The 22,521-nt window shown below is 49.1% G+C and overlaps 1 protein-coding gene across 1 annotated transcript in view; it reads right to left on the reverse strand.

Moving 5' to 3' along the window:
* Positions 1-22,521, reverse strand: part of MYOM1 (myomesin 1) — a 272,604-nt gene that overhangs the window by 79,365 nt on the left and 170,718 nt on the right. The window contains exons 14-16 of the mRNA XM_068103177.2: positions 22,285-22,409; positions 8,296-8,479; positions 7,054-7,228 (exon numbers count right to left, since the gene is read on the reverse strand). Coding sequence (XP_067959278.2) covers positions 7,054-7,228; positions 8,296-8,479; positions 22,285-22,409 — 484 coding nt within the window. The remainder of the gene's footprint in view (positions 1-7,053; positions 7,229-8,295; positions 8,480-22,284; positions 22,410-22,521) is intronic.

The raw sequence follows: 22,521 nt of genomic DNA on the forward strand, positions 1-22,521 counted from the left end.
CCTGGGTGTGCCGGTGCACCTTGGCGCGCTGGCACGCGAGGCACGTCCTGGCCCAGCCGCGGACGGCCTTCCGGAGGCCATGCCAGACGAACTTGGCGGCGATCAACCTTTGGGAGGCCCTTGCGCCCGGGTGGGACAGGCCGTGGATGGCATCAAACACCTGGCGCTGCCAGCCCGCGGGCACGATGGGGCGAGGACGCCCGAGGGAGACGTCGCACAAGAGGGCCGCGCCCACGCCGTCGAACGGCACCTCGGTGACGCGGAGGCCCGTGACGGCGGTCCGCAAGGCCTGGACGTCGCGTCGGGGTCAGCGGCCTGGTCCGCTGCCATCCGGGCATAGTCGATGCCAAGGTGGACTGCGTGGGCGACGGCCCGGGAAAGGCAATCCGCCACTGGGTTGTCCTTCCCCGCGACGTGCCGGATGTCCGTCATGTACTCGGACATGGCCGAGAGGTGACGCTGCTGCCGGGCCGACCACGGCTCGGTGACGTTGCCCATCGCGAAGATCAGCGGCTTGTGGTCGACGAAGGCCGTGAACGCACGGCCCTCGAGCAGATGGCGGAAGTGCCTGACCGCCAAGTGAAGCCCGAGCAACTCGGGGTCGAAGGTACTGTAACGGCGTTCGGGCGGGCGAAGCTGCCGGCTAAAGAACGCCAGCGGTTGCCAAGCTCCACGCACCCATTGCTCGTGCACCGTGCCCACCGCATAGTCCGAGGCGTCGGTGGTGAGGGCGATCGGTGCATCGGGCGCCGGGTGCGCGAGCATGGTGGCGTTAGCCAAGGCGAGCTTCGCGCCCGTGAACGCCGTGTCCATCTGCTCGGTCCAGGTAACGTCGCCTTTGCCCGGCTTACCTCGGAGAGCTTCGTGCAGGGGGCGCAGGAGCTGGGCGATACGGGGCAGGAACCGATGGTAAAAGTTCACCATGCCCAGGAACTCCTGCAGCCCTCTGATCGTGCGGAGGCGCGGAAACCCCTTCACCGCCTCCACCTTGGCCGGCAGGGGGACGGCTCCGTGCTTGGTGACACGGTGCCCCAGAAAATCGATTACGGCGGTGCCGAACCGGCTCTTTGCGGGGTTCACAATCAGGCCATGCTGACCCAGGCGTTCGAAGAGCGTGCGGAGGTGGCGTAGGTGCTCTTTGCGGGACGCGCTGGCGACGAGGATATCGTCCAGGTAGACGTAGACAAAATCCAAGTCGCGCAGGACGCTGTCCATCAGTCGCTGGAACGCCTGAGCCGCATTCTTCAGACCGAAGGGCATCTGCAGGAACTCGAAGAGTCCGAATGGCGTGATGACCGCCGTCTTCGGGACGTCCTCCGGCCTGACGGGGACCTGATGGTAGCCGCGTATGAGGTCCACCTTCGAGAAGAAGGACATGCCCGCCAAACGGGCGGAAAAGTCCTGAATGTGGGGGACGGGGTAGCAGTCGGGAGTGGTGGCGTCATTGAGACGGCGATAGTCCCCGCACGGTCGCCATCCCCCGCCGGGCTTCGGCACGATGTGCAGCGGCGACGCCCAAGCGCTCTCTGAGCGCCGAACGATGCCGAGTCGCTCCAGGGTAGCAAAACCGCTTTTGCCACCGCCAGCTTCGTCGGCTCGAGGCGGCGTGCCCGGGCGTAGACCGGTGGCCCGACGGTGGGGATGTGATGGGCCACCCCGTGCTTGACAGCCCCCACTGAGAAGGTTGGCTGCGTGAGGGCCGGGAAGCCGGCGAGGAGGCGGGTGAATGTGTCCGCTGCCGGAAGCGTACAGATCAACGTGGCCGGAACCGAACCGTTCGGCAAGCCGCTTGGCAACCCGCTCGTTGAGCTGCTCGACGAGCTGGGCAGCGCACAAGCGAGCGAGCTGAACATCTCGGCCTGGACAAGACGTCTGCGCTTTACGTCGACCAGGAGCCCATTAGCGCACAGGAAGTCCGCGCCAAGCAGTGCCATGGGCACGTCGGCGGTGACGAACGTCCTTCGGAAAACCTGCCCTCCGAACCGGAGAGAGGCAGCATTTTCCGTACGTACGGATGGGCGTCCCGTTCGCGGCAAGCAGCGCGGGGCCCCCGCCCGCGGCGTGCTTGTCTGACGTGCCGACGGGAACGGCGCCCGGATAAGGTGTCCATTATGAACAGCAGGCTGCTCGAACGGCCGGCGCTCATCGCCACTATTGAGCGCCGGCCCGGGCGTTTCCCGACCTGTTGAAGGAGCATGGCGGATGACATTGCCGAGCCTCGTGGCCAAACTTGGCGTGGAACCAGCACCAGGTGGTGGAGCTGGAGGAGTGTGGCTGGCTCCGCCAGGCCGGTGGAGATGGCGGTTTTCGCCGCGGCGGTGGGCGGGGCGTGGCGGCGGTCACGAGGGGCATATCAGCATGCTGCGTATGCTGTGTAAGCTGATGCTGTGGATCAGCATCATCAGCAGCATCAGCAGCATCAGCCTCGAGGTCCGTGACGGCCGCACCGACTCTCGCCCGCGTATCCGAAGCCGCGAAGTACCTGTCCGCCTCGGCTGCCAATGCTCGGGGTTCCGTTAGCCCGGTCCCGGCCAACGCGAGGCGAACCTGCGCTGGAAGTTGGCGACGGAAAAGTGCCCGGAATAGAGAACCGGGGGCTTCGTCGCCCAACAGTGACAGCATATGGTCCATTCGGACCGACGGGCGCGTGTCGCCGAGCTCGGGGAGATCCAGGAGGCGGTCGGCCCGTGCGTCGTCCGTGAGGCCGAACGTGGCTAGGAGTAGCCGCTTGAGTGCCTCGTACTTGTGGCCGTCCGGTGGGTGGCGAAGGACGGACACAACTCGAGCGGCCGTGCCGGGCCCGAGGGAGGCGACGACGTGGCAGTAGCACATGTCGTCGTTGGTGAGGCGCCGAAGCTGAAATTGGGCTTCGGCTTGAACGAACCAGACTTCGGCCTGGGCCTCCCAAAATTCGGGAAGTTTAATCGCCATTGCCTTGACGTTTGCCATTGCAATGGCGTCGTGTTCGGAAGGATCGCTACGGCAGATCCAACGTCGAGGTCACCATATAAAGCGCGATGCTGCGCGCGCTAATGCTTATGCAAGGAGCAAGCGGCCAACGCGGTTCATAAAAGAGTCTTTATTCAAAGTACTCAAACTGCAGCACTAAGCTGCTCAGGGCTGCGCGCCCCGTGTATATCGTGAGGCCACGCCTCTCTCCCTGGCGTGGCCCATCCCCACTTGGTGTGCGGGGTGATGTCACCACGTCAGTGCTTTCGTGTCCGCCACAATACTAAAATATGCAATTTGGTGTCTGTCTGTCCTTCTGTCTGTCTGTCGGACAGAAAGAATGAAATTTTGAAGCTGAAAGAACAGAATAATTCAATTAGAACATCAGCACAAAATTGGGCATCGCAAATAAAAACAATTTGGACGAGAATGGTACTCAGTCGAGAGCACACCTCCACCTGGTTGGCTATATCACTCAATGGTGAAGAATCACTTAAAAAATTCTACCAGCTGGATCCGAATCCCGATCTTCACAAAAATTGAATCGATTCTTCTTTGTCACACACGCAACCTGTCCAACAAGTTTCGTCCAAATCCATCCATAACTTTTTGAGATATCCTGCTATGTATCGTTTTTGGCCCTATCTCCCAATGGTGAAGAATCACTTACAAATTAAATAATTCTCATATCCGAATCCTTATTCAGATCTTCACCAAAACCGAATCAAATCGTCCTTGTCAGACACCCAACCGGTCACCAAGTTTCGTCCGAATCTGTCCACAACTTTTTTTGAGATATCTTGTTCATAGACAAACAGACAAACAGAAAGACAGACAGGGGTGAAAACAATCTCCATTCACCTTCGGTGGTGGAGGTGATAAATTTGACTTCATTGTTCCAATACTTATGGAAGGCACTGTATATCAGACCCCATTACTGTAGTGGGTATCAGGAAGCAACTTCCACACCAGCTATTGTAGTATGCATCCAGACTAACAGGAAATGCCTGCCACACATTAACCTGTCTGTGTTATGCAAAAAAAGTTCTGGGGTAGTGAGGAACAACTTAAAATGTTAATGCCTCTTCTGGCTAAACAGTTGCATAGGCACGAACTCTGCCTATTAGGCATGAACTTAGTAGATCTACAGCTCCATACTTCCCAGTGAGATTGTATTGCAGCCAAAACCAGGAAGCCAATACCAAGCTGGATTCTCAATTATATAAACCAGTCCAAACTGGATTCTCAATCTGCCGCTGATATTAATTCAGCCTGGGAATTATTCTGCAGAAATTCTCTCTCGTATGCAGATTCAACCCATCTTGTCTTCAATTAATTGATCGTACCACTCCTTTGCTCTTGGTGCTATTAATCCGGCGGTGAGGCAGTTGCTTTAAAACAACTTGCATTCTCCTCCTGGATGGCAAGTCCAACTGAAGACAACTTTAGATCATTCCACAAAGCTCGCAACAAGTGTGTCTAATCTATCTCGAGCCAGAAAACACCATCTGTCCAATATCAAGAATGAGCTTTCAAACTTGTCTCCCTCCTCTAAAACCTGGTGGTGTCTTTTCAAGGTGGCGCCTTGTCAATACTTGCACCCTCTGCTGTCTCTGTGCTTTGATTGTATATCACATGCTGAAAAAGGACATCAGAAGACATTAATGTGTATGTACATGAATTACAAGAACATAAGTAGACAATGGACGAAGCAAAATAGTTGGTGGAATGAGACCTACATTGTCCTTTGTAGAACCCCATTTCCTTTGGCTATTTGTGGTGATTAAGGAATGGCCTTTGCATGGCAGAAGACAACATGCTTATTAAATTCACCAACGCTATGCCCATGATGTGGAACTAATTTGTCTCACGCCAACAGCTAAAGGGTTATTATTATAATGAAGTCTCGGATGAGACACTGTCCGGCCAAAGCGGTGGGGTTGGGCATGATCATTAACATTCTGAAGACACAGGAAGACAGAAACGTGCAGTCGTGGCCAAAAATATTGGCACCCTTGCACTTTTTTCAAATAATGCACCATTTCTTCAAGAAAATTGTTGAAATAAAAAAATATATTTTGGTGTCCATACAGTCACGTGAAAAAGTAAATACACCCCATGTAAAGTTTTGACTTTTTCAACATATTTCAACATACAGCTATTTGATCTTCATTTCAACAATATTGATAGATAATGGTGATATAATATAACAAATATCATGAAACATTTACATTTTGTTGTCCATTGTATAATTTAAATAAACATAAATGCAAATGTCGCATATGGAAAAAGTAAGTACACCCTTGGCTCTAATAGGTGGTATTTCCCTATTTGGCAGAAACAACCTCAAGTAGGCGTCTTTACTTTGGAATTGAACTCACCTGTGGTGGGTTGCAGGTGCCTGCAATATAAAAATCACTCATTCAACCAGTTTGAATAGAGAAAAGGAGTCATTCTGCTGTTTTGGGTCACTGTGTGTACCACAATGAGCATGGAGAAAAGAAAACGAGAGAATTGTCTGAGGAGGTCAGACACAAGATTGTCCCCAAGCATAGACAATCTCAAGGATACAAGTCCATCTCCAGAGACCTTGATGTTCCTGTGTCCACCGTACACAATGTTATCAGGAAGTTTAAGGCTCATGGAATTGTCGCCAACCTCCCTGGACGTGGCCGCAAGAGAAAACTTGATCGAAGATTGCAGCAAAGGATTGTTCGAATGGTGGAGAAAGCACCTCAATCAACTGACAAACAGATTAAAGCTGACCTTCAGACACAAGGTACGACCGTTTTAACTCACACCATCCGTCACCAACTCGATGAAATGGGGTTCTATGGTAGGAGACCCAGGAGGACCTCATTGCTGTCTCTCTCTCACATCATCTCTATGTTTACAGAAAACAAAATGAAGCCTTCAAAGAAAAGAACACCTTCCCGACATTCAAACATGGAGGAACTTCAATGATGTTCTGGGGTTGCCGAGCTGCCTCTGGCACTGGGTGCCTTGAATGTGTGCATGGCATCATGAAATCAGGAGATTACCAAGGCATTTTGGAGCGCAATGTTCAACCCAGTGTCAGAAAGCTGGGTCTCCATCAAAGTCATGGGTCTTGCAACAGGACAATGACCCCAAACACACTTCAAAAAGCACCTAGGAATGGTACAAGATCAAACGCTGGACTGTTCTGAAGTGGCCAGCAATGAGTCCAGATCTAAACCCCATTGAACACCTGTGGAGAGATTTGAAAACAGAAGTTGGGAGAAGGCACCTTTCACATCTGGGAGAACTGGAGTAGTTTGCACAAGAAGAGTGGGCCAACCTGCCAGTAGAGAGGTGTAGGAAGCTCATTCATGGCAACAGGAAGCGCTTGACTGCAGGTATTTTGTCCAAAGGCCGTGCTTCCAAATATTAAGTCTGGGGTGTCACTAATTTTGTCAATGTCATTTCTTTTTATTTTCTGATTTAAAAGGATATATTTAGTTCTGAATCAAAAACAAAGGTTCTGTAATATTAACAGTGAAATAAAGAATTGTAGAGACCAAATACTTTTGTCAATTTCAACTTAATTTTAGAGAAAATCGTGAGTTATTTGAAAAAAGTGCAAGGGTGCCAATATTTTTGGCCACGACTGTACATCTACATTTGAGCCACTGCTCTCTTCTGGCCTTTGGTGCTGACATAAACATGCAACTTTGAAGGCCCAATGATTGCTGCTGTATGTATTCCGTCCCTTGGGTGAAGACAGTGCATGAAGCAGTTCAGCCATTTTGTGATGCAAACATAAGTTGGTGTCAAAGTGTGTGTGTGTGTGTGTGTGTGTGTGTGTGTGTGTGTGTGTGTGTGTGTGTGTGTGTGTGTGTGTCCTTTAATAACACCATCTTTAATGAAAGTGCTGGTTAAGACAGCAACAAATGACTTTTTGTTGAGAATCAAATCAGAGGCACTCTCAGCTCCGTCAATACAAAGTCCCTAACTATGTGTGGCTGATGTCTTTATCTCCTCTATCTTTTTCCACATCGGTGTCCCACCAAGACTGCAGAACCTGGTGCACGCCAATCGCCAATGCTCTACCCGCATTCTTTCCTTGGCACTTGCTGCATTCACCTGGTGCTCATCACTGGCTTGTTGTGACAGGGTTCCCAGTGGTCGCTCCCGGAAAGCTTGGCGTCAATGTAGTATCCGACTAACTCTGAGGTGGTGGGTGTTGGTTCCCACCAGATGATTGCAGAGCTACCAGTGTTCCTACTTGTGAGAATCTCTCCAGGTGGTGCTGGTACCTCTGTGGAAACAAGTTGAAATGTTGAAATTCTTGAAACGCCAACATTCACAGAGATACACATACAAAATAACAAGACTTCGTTGGTCGCCAACTGTTACATACTGAAACATTTTTTTTTTACCACATCAGCGATTATTTTAAAAACAAATAAATTAAGGATGGAAACCTTGAAAACACAAATGAAAAATTGGAATTGATTTGAAAAATATGGACTACAATTAAAAGAGCAATGAAATATTGTTACAATACCAAGAATATGGAAGTAATCTTACAATTTACTATTGAGCTTGTTACAATTATTTTCTTTTTTTTTTAATACAAAGTTATTCACTTGGGTTTCCAAAATTAAAATAGATTTTGTAGCATCAAATTGCTTCAGCACCAAATTGCCTCTCAAAATGGCTTCAGCACCAAATTTCCTCTCAAAATGGCTTCAGCACCAAATTGCCTCTCAAAATGGTTTCAGCACCAAATTGCCTCTCAAAATGGCTTCAGCACCAAATTTCCTCAAAATGGCTTCAGCACCAAATTGCCTCTCAAAATGGTTTCAGCACCAAATTGCCTCTCAAAATGGCTTCAGCACCAAATTGCCTCTCAAAATGGCTTCAGCACCAAATTTCCTCAAAATGGCTTCAGCACCAAATTGCCTCTCAAAATGGTTTCAGCACCAAATTGCCTCTCAAAATGGCTTCAGCACCAAATTGCCTCTCAAAATCGCTTCAGCACCAAATTTCCTCTCAAAATGGCTTCAGCACCAAATTGCCTCTCAAAATGGTTTCAGCACCAAATTGCCTCTCAAAATGGCTTCAGCACCAAATTTCCTCAAAATGGCTTCAGCACCAAATTGCCTCTCAAAATGTGTGCTGCAGGCAGGTGTGGCCTCGTCACAGAATGTCTGTCACCAAATTTCAGGTGTGGTGTCGTCACAGAATGAGCAGCACCAAATTTCAGGTGTGGTGTCGTCACAGAATGACCATCACCAAATTTCAGCAACACTAAACTGAAAGAACAAGTTTCATAAGCATGGAATTGTGTTGGTGCAATGCTCATCAGTCCAAAGCTCCCACCTAGTCTGTCTCCGACAGATGCGTGCTCAATCACATCAGAAGGCGTGCCGACTCCATTGGAGTTGCAGGCACGTATGCGGAATGCGTAGGACTTTCCCTCCTCAAGGTCAAATAAGGCAAGGCGTGGAGACTTGAGTGGCAACTCATCATTTATCCGACACCAACTGGTTGAACCTGCAGCACACTAATGGGACAGGCACACACTTCTGGAATTGGTCTTATCAAAGTGGTCCATAGTTACTGGATGAGGAACAGGCCTAAATAATAGTATATGAAAGCTGAATGACTCTTTGGATGCTATCATACACAAACCTCGTTTCCATAAAAAGGGCCAATATGAAGGGCAAGGCATCAATGTTTGTGCTGTCCCTCAGATGGCCGTTAAATGGGCATACCGTCCGCCAGCATTAGTTTATGGATGCTGAAGATCCCACGGTGTCCTTCGCAAAAAGTATGTGAGCTATCGTCGGTACCCTGAACAAATTCCAAATTCCTGCCATAACCTACAGGGGGAATTGCATCAACGGCACAGCAACAGCCTCAACCAATGATGCCACTTGGAGCCCTGTGCTGCGTAGGAATAAAAGAAGGGCAATAAAAGCTAATTTTGAAATTAATTTCACTAGTGGGGTCACCCGTGCGAATCCCAAGGGCATGGAGGTGTATCGTTGCGATCGGTGCAACCATTTTTGCGGTACCCGGGACAATAACGTTAGGTGGGAGTTCAAACCTGAAAATGCTGGAGACCAAAGCTGAAATTGGGAAAACAATATGCCTATTTACTCCAGGGAATCCCAGGATCCAAAATATCGTCCAAATATATCGTCGTCCAAATATATTGTTACGGACACGACTTATTAAAATGTTATGCTGGGCCGAGCGGAATGGCCGCCATGTTCGCACAGTTTACCCGATTATACTCGAACGTTGGCCGAGTCGCGCTACGCTAGATCAATGAAGGAAAGGACACAACGGCTGGGTTAAATGACACGACACCAGGGGTACAGTTCTCAAGACCTCCGGAGGAGGTTATAATATGGGTTTGCAGAACGTTTAGATTACACTGACAAGAGGTACAGCATAGAAAGGTGGGCACTTAAACACGGTCTTATCTTAGCCCCGACAGACCACAGATAAACGGGACAAGACTGACTCACACAGGGATTGATGGCAAGGAGGGGCAGGTAGTCGATGGCTCAAGGTGCACCTTGGCTCAGGGGCAGAATCGACCCGGTCCGGTCCAGAGATGCGGGAGGTCTCTCTCAGCGCTAGGAGGTGACGTTCTTTCTCCAAGCTGGGGGCGCATCTCACGTCACCTCCGGTAAGTGGCTGCGTATATCCAGCGGGGAGTGACACGCCCTCGGCTCGTTAGCTCCGCCCCAGATGGAATCGGTCCGCCGCTTCTTATTGGGTGCGGGGGGGTTACCGGGCTCCGCCCTTGACGAGGAGCTGACAGTCAGCCCCTGCGTGGTAACCCCATCGGAGCACATGCTCAATGGCGGCTAACCAAGCCGGAGTGAGGACGCACACTCCCCGCGCCGCGGCCGCGCCGCCGCCTGCTGTTGTTGTTGTTTCATGAGATGATGGGAGGATGCGGAGATGAGGTTGTGGGGAGGTATTGGGAGGTCCTAAACTTACTACTGGTGCCATACAATCACATTCTGGTGCAACGAAGAGTCAGAATTAATGGAAACGAGTCCTTAACTGACATAGACTAAGAATAACTAGCAAGATGTCCTATAGTTGTCTACGTGAGATGCGGTGAACCTGGTCACGACATTTAATGGGGGAAAAAGGGGAAGGTCGGTTCTACAGAGTGTTGTTTACAGACAATGGGACTAGGGAATGGGGGATTGGGGATAGTTGGGGAGTATTGGGGAAATAGGGGAATATTTACAAGCGGATATGGATGGAGGCCAAATCCCATATCCGCAACATTGCACCCTTCTCTACCTCGGGGCGTCCCGACCCGATAAATTTTTACCTACTTTAGTGTGGCACTCAGATGTAGTTCCCTCTACTATTAACTCTACCCTGAGTGCGACAGTTTTACAGATGTTCACAAATGAGTAAATATGTCCCCCTGCGACGTTGCACCCTTCTCCTCACAGAAACACACCCACAGGATAACCGAATCGCGGAAAGAATTCTCAAACTAAACATACAGCCGGTAGGGAGCATTATTTACACTAGACTACACTGATATTTACACTACGATCCAGGACCTGTTTTTGGAGGAACACATGCAGATGTTATGCATAGAGAGAGCACGCATGCCAGCATCGATACACCAACCCACGAGTGCTCTGTGGCCTTACGGCCTTTAATAATGTGCAGAGCACCCCTTCCAAGCACCAAAAGCAGCACCCCATCATGTACAGTCAGCACCATCCGGTGCACCAATAAAGTGTTCAACAATCACCGGTGGTGTCGCAGCCGGCCGATGTTCTGCCGCTGGTCTTGCCTTCGTGTGGTGCATTTGGCCTTCTGGCTTCTTTCAAAAATAAAGAAAGGCGCCAACCGCGTCCATTTCTGTATTGTGGCCGTCAGGGGGCCAAGTAAAAGTGGTTCACCTGTATGGCATAGGTGCCACGTTGACCCATAGGTCCATCAACGGGTGGTGCTTGCCCGCAAAAGACTGCGGTCCATGGTGGGCGGCCACAAAAATTGCGGTCCATATGGTGTATCGATCCCGGCAGCAAGCAGCGAAAGTGCAGGCCCACAACTGCAGAGCCAGCACCTCTCTCTCCTCTCTCTCTGCCCCAAAGCCAGATCCTCGGAGGTGGGAGACAAAAGAAGAAGACAAGTGAGTAAGGTGGTAAGGGCGCAAAAGTGCACGCAACATTAGGTAATGCACACTAGGGGCACATGGGAACCAGGTGAGACAGGTACGTTCCTACCGTACGCCCCCCCCCCCCCCCACCAGGTAACCTACATTGCCCCTCCCTTACCCCTTACTGTATCCACACAACACAACACTACCCATAAACATCTACTTTACAAATCAACAAACGTCCCTACTGTCTTCCCCGTTCCTCCCATAAACCAAATTCGTCTTCTCTCCCTCCTAACCAATCAAATTTGCCATTTCCAACTCTCATCAAAATTTGCCATCTCCAATTCAACATCAAAATTTGCCATCACCAATTCATCATCAGTCCCTCCTAAGGAGGGAGAGATGGAATCACCCCAACGTCTCATCCACGTCGTGATGCGTCTCACAAATCCTCACAGCAATTCTCATTTCCTGCAACACAGAACAAAGAAACACAGGTGTGGAGTCATCATCATCACCTCAGGTAAGTGGCTGCGTATGGTGCGACAGGTTCATCAATCCTAACTATTTCCTAAATGACTTTAACAACTTTACATTACCCGGGGTCTTTCTCCTGCCAAACCATTGGCCCTCTTACACTATGGGTTCTAAAAACCAATTCCCATTGACCAAACTGTGGTGCTTTTCAATTTGGGGTCTCACTCCCCCGATTCATCTCCCGGTGCCCTCGCACAATTTCTGGGCCGCGATGTGTAGCTCTCCCCGCAGGTCTACCCACCTGCACACCTCCACCACTGCAGTTGCCTCCGAGCTTACCTGCTCCTTACCCTAACCTAACTACCTGGGGAAGGCCCTCTGGCGCTCTCCCCACTCAGTGCCCTCTCTGGCACTGGGCTACCCGGGTCCGTCCTCCGGATCCTCAGGCCCCACTGACACTAACGGCTCCCAGAGCCCACCTGCGGCCTCACCTGGCCGACATCCTCCCAGTGGTGGAGTGCCCAACCAACTACACACACTAACAGGCTACACGCCCAGCCATTTCCACAACACTAATGCACCCATCCACAATACCATTCTGCAACCGCACCACAAATGCCAATATCCAACCACAATTTACCTATTCCCTCTACCTAACACTTACACTACCCGCCCCGGGTACTCGTGAAAGGGGTCCACTCTTCCCCCATCCACACCTTCGCACCATGCACACCACTCCGTACCACTTACTCCAACTCTCTCCACACCACTCATTCCAATACTCCATGTATTCCACACACCTGCACTTGCACACCTGTGCTCTCACACCTGGTGCCACCTGCACCCTTCTCTCCCCAAGCGCATTCGCGCTGATCCACAACACTCACTACTCACCCACTGCTCCACACACCTGTCCAGCTCTCACACAGCATCATCTCATCTAACTACTCCCCTCTGAAACTTGCGCTTCCCAGTCGTCCCTTTAAACTATTGCGCTCCCACGTCATTATCATCCACACTAATCTACCTGCGTCCCCACTACAGGTATCAGTCACTAACTAAACTTAACGTTACCTAATGTCATCTTCGCTAGATCCCTACACACAATATAACCTAACCCACCCGGGCTAGTTTTCACTGCCATACACCCCATAAGCTATTGCGCATTTGCCCCCACTGGGAAGGGTGGCAGGGATGCCACCCTTACCCACCGGGCCCATCGCTCACTACCAATTTTGCACATCAAATTTCAACAAATCAAAAATTTGCCAATCACTGCCCATCATCTGCCAATCATTACTGCCAATCCTTTGCCAATCATCAAATTTTTGTTTTTCTCTAATTTCGGGTCCAAAACACTAACCTCATCACACAGTCTACTCACTAATGCCTCTCGGTGCGCCAATTCCTGTCCAAAGCCCGGCTTCGTAAAGCCGAGCAATGAACGCGGGTTGTTTTGTGCCAGCGGCTGGACGCGTCCGGCACTCGGTGCAGGGACGGGGGCTTACCCGGGCCGAGATCCCACGCACCACCCCGGCGTGGAGCCATCCAATGTCCCGATCTCGACCTGCCGGAATGCCTCAACAAAAAGTGGTCGCCATGACGACCCTTCCTATCGGGCTGCCCGCTCCGCCTAGTGGAGCCCGGACGCGGCCGTTCCACGCGAGGCCCAGCGTGGATCGCGCACGGCGGTCCTTTCGAACCCGCCGTGGCTCGGATCCCCGCTGGTTCTCGCGGCACGCGAAGCCCGGCACGCACCGAGGGCCCGCTTCGGCTAAAAGTCGACCTAACCTCTAACCCGGTTACCGTCGATGCCTCACCTGGATGCTTACAAGCATACGCTACCCCTTTCGTGCTAATACATCCAGCCGTTTCCATGCTCCTCGTCGTACCTTCTCTAACACACCCAGGTACACTCATTCCACTCCCAGCCTTGGTCACACACCTGACCACCGAACACTTTGGCACACATTCGTTGGTCGCACACCTCACCAACACACCTCTTCGCGCCCCCTCCTCGGTCACCTCCTCTGTGACAATCACAGGTGTGCCCTCACTCACACACCCAACCACGTGCCTCACGACCAATTCCAGCGTGCATTCCCACTCACGCTCTACCATTCCAGGTGTGCTTCCTTTCTCACCTGTCACAACCAACTCACGCTCCATGTCACTCTTACTACTCTCACCTCCACTCTTGACAATGCACTCACCCTTACTCCCGACAGCGCACTCTTTCCTCATGCACCTGTCCGTTACACACCTTTCTCGCACACACTCTTGCGCACACTCTCCCATCACACCCTCTGTAACACTCACCACAGGCGTGCATTCTTCCTTGCCTTTGACAGCGCACTCTTTTCCCATGCACCTATCCATCACACACCTTTCTCGCGCACACCCTCCCATCACACCCTCTGTAACACTCACCACACCGCGCTTCCATGTGCTCCCTCGCACACGCGCTACGACCGACTCACTCTCGCCAGCACCCTCACTCCTTGGCACGCACTTTTTCCTCACACACCCCAGAGTCGGACTTTCTCGCACACCTCCTTTTTCGCACACCAGACCTGTCGCACACTTCACCAACGGCCTCTCACGAACACCCGGGTCCATCTCGACCCCCAAGCTTCTTAAATCCCCTGGCGCATCATACGCACGACCATATTAGTCACCACTTACACTGGGTCCTCTTCCTCTTCGCTACTCCTCCATCACCTGCGAATCCCTCATCCGGTTAATGAGCACATCATCACGATCCAAACACAGACTTTGGACCAATTATTTTACTTCCTCCTTTATCTCTTTCTTATCCTCTCTCCGTCGCTTCTTAATTTCGCTCACCCCTTCTTCCACTTCTTCTAATTTCTGTTTCACCTCCTTCATCTCCTCGTGTGCCCCTTTAAGTTCTTCCTCTAACTCCACTTTATTTTTTTCTATGTGCTCCCGCACCTCCCGCTCTTTAACCTCCATCACCTCTACCACTTTGTTCATTTTCCTCGTCAGGTCCTCATGTACCGTCTGACACTCTTTTTTAATTACCCCTACGTCCTTTTTCATCTCCTTCTGTGTCGATTTTAAACCCTCTATTACCGCTGTGTTCTTCTTTACCTGTTCCCCCAACTCCTTTTGTCCCACTGTCAGTTGTTCTACTCCCAGCGTCAACTCGTCTATACCCCCTTGCAATTTTACAGTCCCCTTTCTCACCTCCTTCTCCATGCGCTCCTTACAGTGCCTCACCTCCTCGCGCACTCCTCCGACCTCCTCACTCACCCCTCTTCTGATCTCTTCTCCCATCACTTGCATCTCCTGCCCAGATGCCACCATCATCTGCTCCATTTCCTCCCTGTGAGCATCCAGTTTAGTTTCTACCCCCATTCTGACCCCTTCTATCTGCTGCCCCATTTGTTTAACTTCCCTTTCCGCTTGGTCCCTCATGTCCCTCAATTTGCCTTCCATACTGTTTTCTAACCCCTCTAACCCCTTTTGCATCCCTTCCATTTGATTCTCTTGAGCGGCCATTCTGTTTTCTACCCCCATTAACCCCTCCTGTATTTCCCCTAATCTATTGTCTAATCCCTCTATTCTACCCCCTAACCCTCCGATCTGGGCCCCCATGTCCTCCCTCAATTTCTCGCTATTGGACCCCATTTCGCCCCCCATGACCCCCATTTGGTTTCCCATTACCCCCATTTGGCCCTCCAATCGCTCACCCTGAGCATCCATCCGGTTCCCCATTACCCCTAATTGCTCACTCTGCAGTTTGAGGGACGCCTGCATTTGCGCCATAAATTGCTCCATGAGGGCCTGCATTTGGGCCATCCCTCCCACTTGTGCAGCGGGTGCGGCCGCCGTAGCTATGTGCGAGACGCCATTTTGTGCGCCCGCAACCTCGTGCGTGACGACGCCATTTTGCGACCCTGCTACCCTCACTGCTTCGCTCTCCTCATGTCCCTCTATTTGGTCCTGGATCGACCCTGCCTCACTCTCCTCTACCGGAACCCAGCCGTCTTGATCTGCCATAGCGCGACTTCCAAAATTCGGGTTTTTTTTTTTTTTTTTTTTTGTAAAACACAATCAAATTTCGCTGTTATAAATTTCCGCGCTCCGGGACCTATCCCACTTCCCGACACCAATTGTTACGGACACGACTTATTAAGATGTTATGCTGGGCCGAGCGGAATGGCCGCCGTGTTCGCACAGTTTACCCGATTATACTCGAACGTTGGCCGAGTCGCGCTACGCTAGATCAATGAAGGAAAGGACACAACGGCTGGGTTAAATGACACGACACCAGGGGTACAGTTCTCAAGACCTCCGGAGGAGGTTATAATATGGGTTTGCAGAACGTTTAGATTACACTGACAAGAGGTACAGCATAGAAAGGTGGGCACTTAAACACGGTCTTATCTTAGCCCCGACAGACCACAGATAAACGGGACAAGACTGACTCACACAGGGATTGATGGCAAGGAGGGGCAGGTAGTCGATGGCTCAAGGTGCACCTTGGCTCAGGGGCAGAATCGACCCGGTCCGGTCCAGAGATGCGGGAGGTCTCTCTCAGCGCTAGGAGGTGACGTTCTTTCTCCAAGCTGGGGGCGCATCTCACGTCACCTCCGGTAAGTGGCTGCGTATATCCAGCGGGGAGTGACACGCCCTCGGCTCGTTAGCTCCGCCCCAGATGGAATCGGTCCGCCGCTTCTTATTGGGTGCGGGGGGTTTACCGGGCTCCGCCCTTGACGAGGAGCTGACAGTCAGCCCCTGCGTGGTAACCCCGTCGGAGCACATGCTCAATGGCGGCTAACCAAGCCGGAGTGAGGACGCACACTCCCCGCGCTGCGGCCGCGCCGCCGCCTGCTGTTGTTGTTGTTTCATGAGATGATGGGAGGATGCGGAGATGAGGTTGTGGGGAGGTATTGGGAGGTCCTAAACTTACTACTGGTGCCATACAATCACATTCTGGTGCAACGAAGAGTCAGAATTAATGGAAACGAGTCCTTAACTGACATAGACTAAGAATAACTAGCAAGATGTCCTATAGTTGTCTACGTGAGATGCGGTGAACCTGGGCACGACATTTAATGGGGGAAAAAGGGGAAGGTCGGTTCTACAGAGTGTTGTTTACAGACAATGGGACTAGGGAATGGGGGGATTGGGGATAGTTGGGGAGTATTGGGGAAATAGGGGAATATTTACAAGCGGATATGGATGGAGGCCAAATCCCATATCCGCAACAATATCGTCGTCCAAATATATCGTCGTCCAAATATATCGTCGTCCAAATATATCGTCGTCCAAAATATATCATCCAAAATATATCGTCCAAAATATATCGTCCAAAATATATCGTACAAAATATATCGTCCAAAATATATCGTCCAAAAGATATCGTCCAAAATATATCGTCCAAAATATATCGTCCAAAATATATCGTCCAAAATATATCGTCCAAAATATATCGTCCAAAATATCGTCCAAAATATATCGTCCAAATATCGTCCAAAATATATCGTCCAAAATATATCGTCCAAAATATATCGTCCAAAATATATCGTCCAAAATATATCGTCCAAAATATATCGTCCAAAATATATCGTCCAAAATATATCGTTCAAAATATATCGTCTGAAATATCGTCCAAAATATATCGTCCAAAATATATCGTCCAAAATATATCGTCCAAATATCGTCACAAAATATATCGTCCAAAATATATCGCCCAAAATATATCGTCCAAAATATATCGTCCAAAATATATCGTCCAAAATATATCGTCCAAAATATATCATCCAAAATATATCGTCAAAATATATCGTCCAAATATCGTCCAAAAATATCGTCCAAAATATCCAAAATACCACCCAAAATATCGTTGCAATCGGTTCAGCCGTTTTTGCGGTACCTTCGAACGGACGGACGGACAGACATTTGGTGAATTATAGTAAGATGCAATTCATAAGTGTATTTTAGATTAATGGATCAAACAAAAATGGTTCCTGTTGCTCTGCCAACTCCCACTTCCCCTCCATATTAGAAGAAAACAAATCGTCAAGCCAGTTATGAAATCGGCCACCGATGACGTCATCATCACAAGGAAACTTTAAGAGAGGCTTTTTTCATGAACAGATATTCAGATTTGCCGCGGATAGGTTTCAAACATTCGCATGTAAGGAGACAAAATAGTTCAAATACAGATCGCTGTATCTGTAAGTGCCAATAAATAAAATAAAGTGGCATGTGGTATACCATATCACACTTTATAATGAAATAAAGTGGTATACCATATCGTCTTATATTTCTGGACAAAATGTGCAAACTTGGACCAACTTCGATCCCCGTGGCCGACCCACAAGGTGTGCTTAATTCTGACGATTATAGGCCACGTGGTAGTGTCTGTTATATTAAATAATTACAGATGATTTGACACATTGCACCAATGGCTGAAGAATGAAAATTTCATTTCATATTTATTCCTTCACTATATTTGTGCTTTACCATTACTCCAATGTTTTAAAATATCAGCCTTCTATTTCTATTAAAAATGTCAGACATGTTGAAATGTGATTTTTGCAAAATAACAGAAAAACGATGCATGAAGGTGAAGGATATTTATAAACAGGAGGGACTTATCAAAATGCAAGGCAGCTATACAAAGTTATTGTTTTTATGTGATGTTATTTTATGTGATGTGTCTATGCACTGCATACATATGCACGATTGAAAGGTGCATGCCAACGAATGGTAATCCTTCGTTGTTGTTGTTGTTGTTTTTCTGGGTATTGCAAATGTCGCATTTGCATATGTATTTTGTGAATGACACAAATATAGTCCAGATGTTAATGTAGGGACAACATCAGCATGCAGGTGCACAGAACTGGTCTTTCCACTGTCCCACCTCCCAGTTAGACGCAATCGCTGTATCTTGTGCCCCTGGATGTTCAGCTTTTTGGCACCAGGGTAGGGCATGGGAGATGTGGGCCGTTCCACTTGTTCCCCACATGGGAATACCATTGTCCTCAATAAAAGATTATAGGAAAGAAAGCATGTGCTAATTGAGTTGGGCATGGACCCTGGACCAGCTGCACTTAGAGTTTGCTGCTATCTGTAGTTTGAGAGTCAACTGCCGGTCCAAAGTCAAGCTCTGAGCCACATCTGCGGGGCTCAAGTCCTAGTACGGGTCGGCAGCGAATGTTGGCCATGGCACAATGCCTCAGAGGGCCGCTTGGCATGGCGTCCAATCAACTCAGGATCTTGTTCCAGAAATTGAGCCGGACAGCTGCAGGGCACTACATATATATATATATTTTTAAATGTTTAAGGCTCCAATCACGGACTATATTGTCCTCATCGAGGCCAGGCCTTTTTTTTTATTCTTTTTTTTAATACAAGATCGAGGCTCGTGAAAGAGCTAACATTAATCACACAAAAAGTCAAACCGACACATAAAACACAAAAAATAAGGGGAGCGGTAGACAAGATGGGGAGAGAGGGGGAAGTACACAAACACAACATTTGAGAGCAGGGACATCGGGAGAAATGTGGGAGGGGGAGGGCTTGGGGGGAGGTGGGAGAGGTATAAAACATATGAACACTGCAAGGACTTCCAGGAATGAAGTTTGAATTTCAAAAAAAAAAGTGTATCTGGGGTGAATTAGCAGGGGTAGAAAAGATCAAGGCTTTGGATGGGGGAAGATAAGAGATGGTGGTGAACAGCTGTTTTAAAGACCTGGAGGGAGGAGTGGGATTGAAGGGAGTGGGAGAGTTTGTTCCAGAGGCGGGAGAAAAGGGGCCTGAAAGAGTGAAGGTGAGCAGAGCCGAGATTTTGTAAGTTTAACCATAAGAGGGTTGCAGGCAGATCTTGTGCGACCTGAAGGAATATTGGGGGGACTGAGCACAGAGAGAGCTGGGGGAGCAAGGCCGGAGAGGAGTCGGTAGCAGACAGAAAGACCACCAACCTGCCTGTAGTGAGTGAGTGAAAGGCCCTCGGAGTTAGCTTCATCGCAGGAGATTCCAATGATTCTGAAAGCTTTGGTTTCAACAGCGTGAAGCCAAGCTTGGTGTGAGGCAGGAGCACCAGCCCAGAGGGGGGGAACAGTATTCCATTGAGCTGCGGATGACAGCCTTGTATGTGGTGAGGAGCTCTGCCAAGGAAGGACTTCGCACGACGGAGAATGCCCAGTCGGCGACTGGCTTTGGAGGCCAGCTTGGAAATGTGGTTTTCCCAAGAAAGATCATGGCAGATAGTGAGACCCAAAAGCTTGAGCGACAGTACTTCTTGGAGAGGATTGTTGAGAAAGTAGATGGCAGGGTTTTCCAGTCGGTCCTTTCGGAGAGACATGGTATGAGTGTGAGATTTGTCAGGATTGAAAGACATGTTCCACTTGTTTGAGCAGTCTGTGATTTTGTCCAGGTCTGCAGATAGTGAGGAGGCTGCAGACTGCCGATCTGAGGGATGAGGAATGGAGCGGCAGATAGTGGAGTCATCAGCAAAGAGATAGGGAGGATTTTTCCAGAGAGTCGGAGAGATCATTGATGAATATGAATGAATGATCGTTTTAAGGCCATTTTCCCCGCTAGAGCGGGCGTTAGCCTTGCGGGTCCCATGACAATCATGGTTCCCTGTTTGAGGCAATGTTTTTATGGCCGGATGCCCTTCCTGATGCCAACCCTTGGTCGCCTCTTATGATGCGCAGGGATACGGTGTACCTATTCTAACAGGGGTACACACCGGGAGAGATCATTGATCGGAGAGATCGGAGAGATCATTGATGAAGACCAGAAATAGCACAGGGCCCAGAACACTACCTTGGGGAACTCCAGCCAGAACGGTAGGGGAGATGAGAGAAATCCATTCAGGGCCACACGTTGCCTATGACCAGAGAGGAAGTCCGCAAGCCATGAGTGGAGATTTCCATGGATACCAAAGGAGGAGAGTTTGGTGAGCAGAAATGGGTGCCAGACCGTATCGAAGGCACGTGATATGTCAAGGGAGACAGCTCTGATTTCCTGTTTGGCATTGAGGCCCTCCATCCATTGTTGAGACAGCAGAAGCAACATGTCCAGAGTAGAATGACCTGGTCTGAATCCAAATTGATGATCAGAGATCAAGCCATTGGAGAAGAGGAAGGATTTGATATCCGAAGCAATGATGGATTCCATGACTTTGCTGATAATTGGAAGCAGGCTGATTGGTCTGTAGTTGCAAGGATCTGTTTTTGCACATTTTTTGTGTAAAGCGGTAATGTTTGCGGATTTCCAAGATGCTGGCATATGACCTTGAGCAAAAGAGAGGGTGAAAAGAACAGAGAGAGGGTGAGATAGAGCGGCAGAGCAGGATTTTAGGACCCGTGGGCTGATGCAGTCTGGTCCAGTTGCAGCATCAGAGTCGAGGTTTGACAAAAACTTCTCCACCTTGTCAGGAGAGAAGGACACAGAGTCCAGGAGCAGTTGGGTTCGACTGGGAAAGGTGGGAACAGAGAGACATGGGCCTTAAATAAAAGAGAAGGAAAGTGTGTGATGAAAAGTGTATTATGTTTGTTTCCAAGAAAGATTTGACTGCGGATTTTGTGCAAAGTAAGCCTGTTGTGCCTCGGAGCCGAGTCACGATCTGCCAGCACGATCACCACCAGCAGTGGTTATCCCCTCCATTTCATTCTTGCACCAGCAATTTTACTTTACTTATTAGCTACTAACCGCCATTCCTGACCCAGCCCTAAGTTGTATAAGCATCTGCAAACAGCATAGATCGAATAATTTGGTTTTCTTTATTATTGGAAAAGTTTGTATTTCTCGTAGGTCCTCTTTGAGGCTTCCAACAGCATTTGTGACTCATCTACTTCTGATAGTAAACCAGAGATATGTGTCTTTCCTGCGTTTCCATAACCATCAACATCAAATTATTGAAAGTAGCATGAGTTAGCTGCTTTTGGCATTTGGCGAGAAGTCGAGATGGCAGTTGGAAATGGGCGGGAGAATTGAGCCACATCATTTTCCAACTCCAAATGTCAATGTGGCAATCTTCGGGCAAGAATCCAGCGTGCATGTTACAGACACACAGACAGACATACACACATGCACAGACACACACACACACACACACACACACACACACACACACACACACACACACACACACACACACACACACACACACACACACACACACACACACACACACCTGGGGAGGGGGAGCATTCTCCTCCACCGTACTATCTTACGATAATTCACCAAATGTCCGTCTGTCCGTTCCCAGGTACTGCAAAGACGGCTGAATTGATCGCAACGAAATTTTGGGTGGGTAATCCTGGGACCCCCTGGAGTAAAATAGGCTATATTGTTTTCCAATTATTTTCCAATTTTTCCAATTTCCCAGTTTTTCCAAACACGATGGAATAATATTTACCGATATGAATAGTGATGTGGCTTTTATTGAAATTCTACAAATACTGTTTAGATTTTGATGATTTGCGTGTGATATGATTTAACGGATATTTATATAAATCGTTTAAAAGAAAAAAAGCCTTCAATTTCTGATATTTTGCCTTTTCATTTGGGCCTCCCAATTGAAGCCCCGCCCGTAGGGCGGGTACCGTTGCTAGTCGTAATAATAATAATAATAATGAATGAATGAATGAATTGAATGAATGAATTGAATAAATGAATTGAATGAATACATTCAACAACAATAATAATTAATAATTGCAATTATTATATTAAGTATCAAACTGCTGCACCTTTTCCACGAAGTACATCACACCCTCATTGCCTCGAAACTCTGGGGGCTTCCACGCCAGTACAATGTAGTTCTTTGTAGCTTCGAGGATTCGTAGATCAGTTGGAGCTCCGGGTATCCTGCCCTCTGATAAAATTCATTTCAGTGGAAATACTCCATTAAATAGAGCAAAAAGCAGTTTTTAAAAAGCACAAAGTACAAATGTAAATACATCAAATGGATTACAAGACAAATATAC

Source organism: Myxine glutinosa, chromosome 2 (genome assembly GCF_964187855.1).
Source record: "Myxine glutinosa chromosome 2, kmMyxGlut1.1, whole genome shotgun sequence".
Lineage (NCBI taxonomy): Eukaryota > Metazoa > Chordata > Myxini > Myxiniformes > Myxinidae > Myxine > Myxine glutinosa.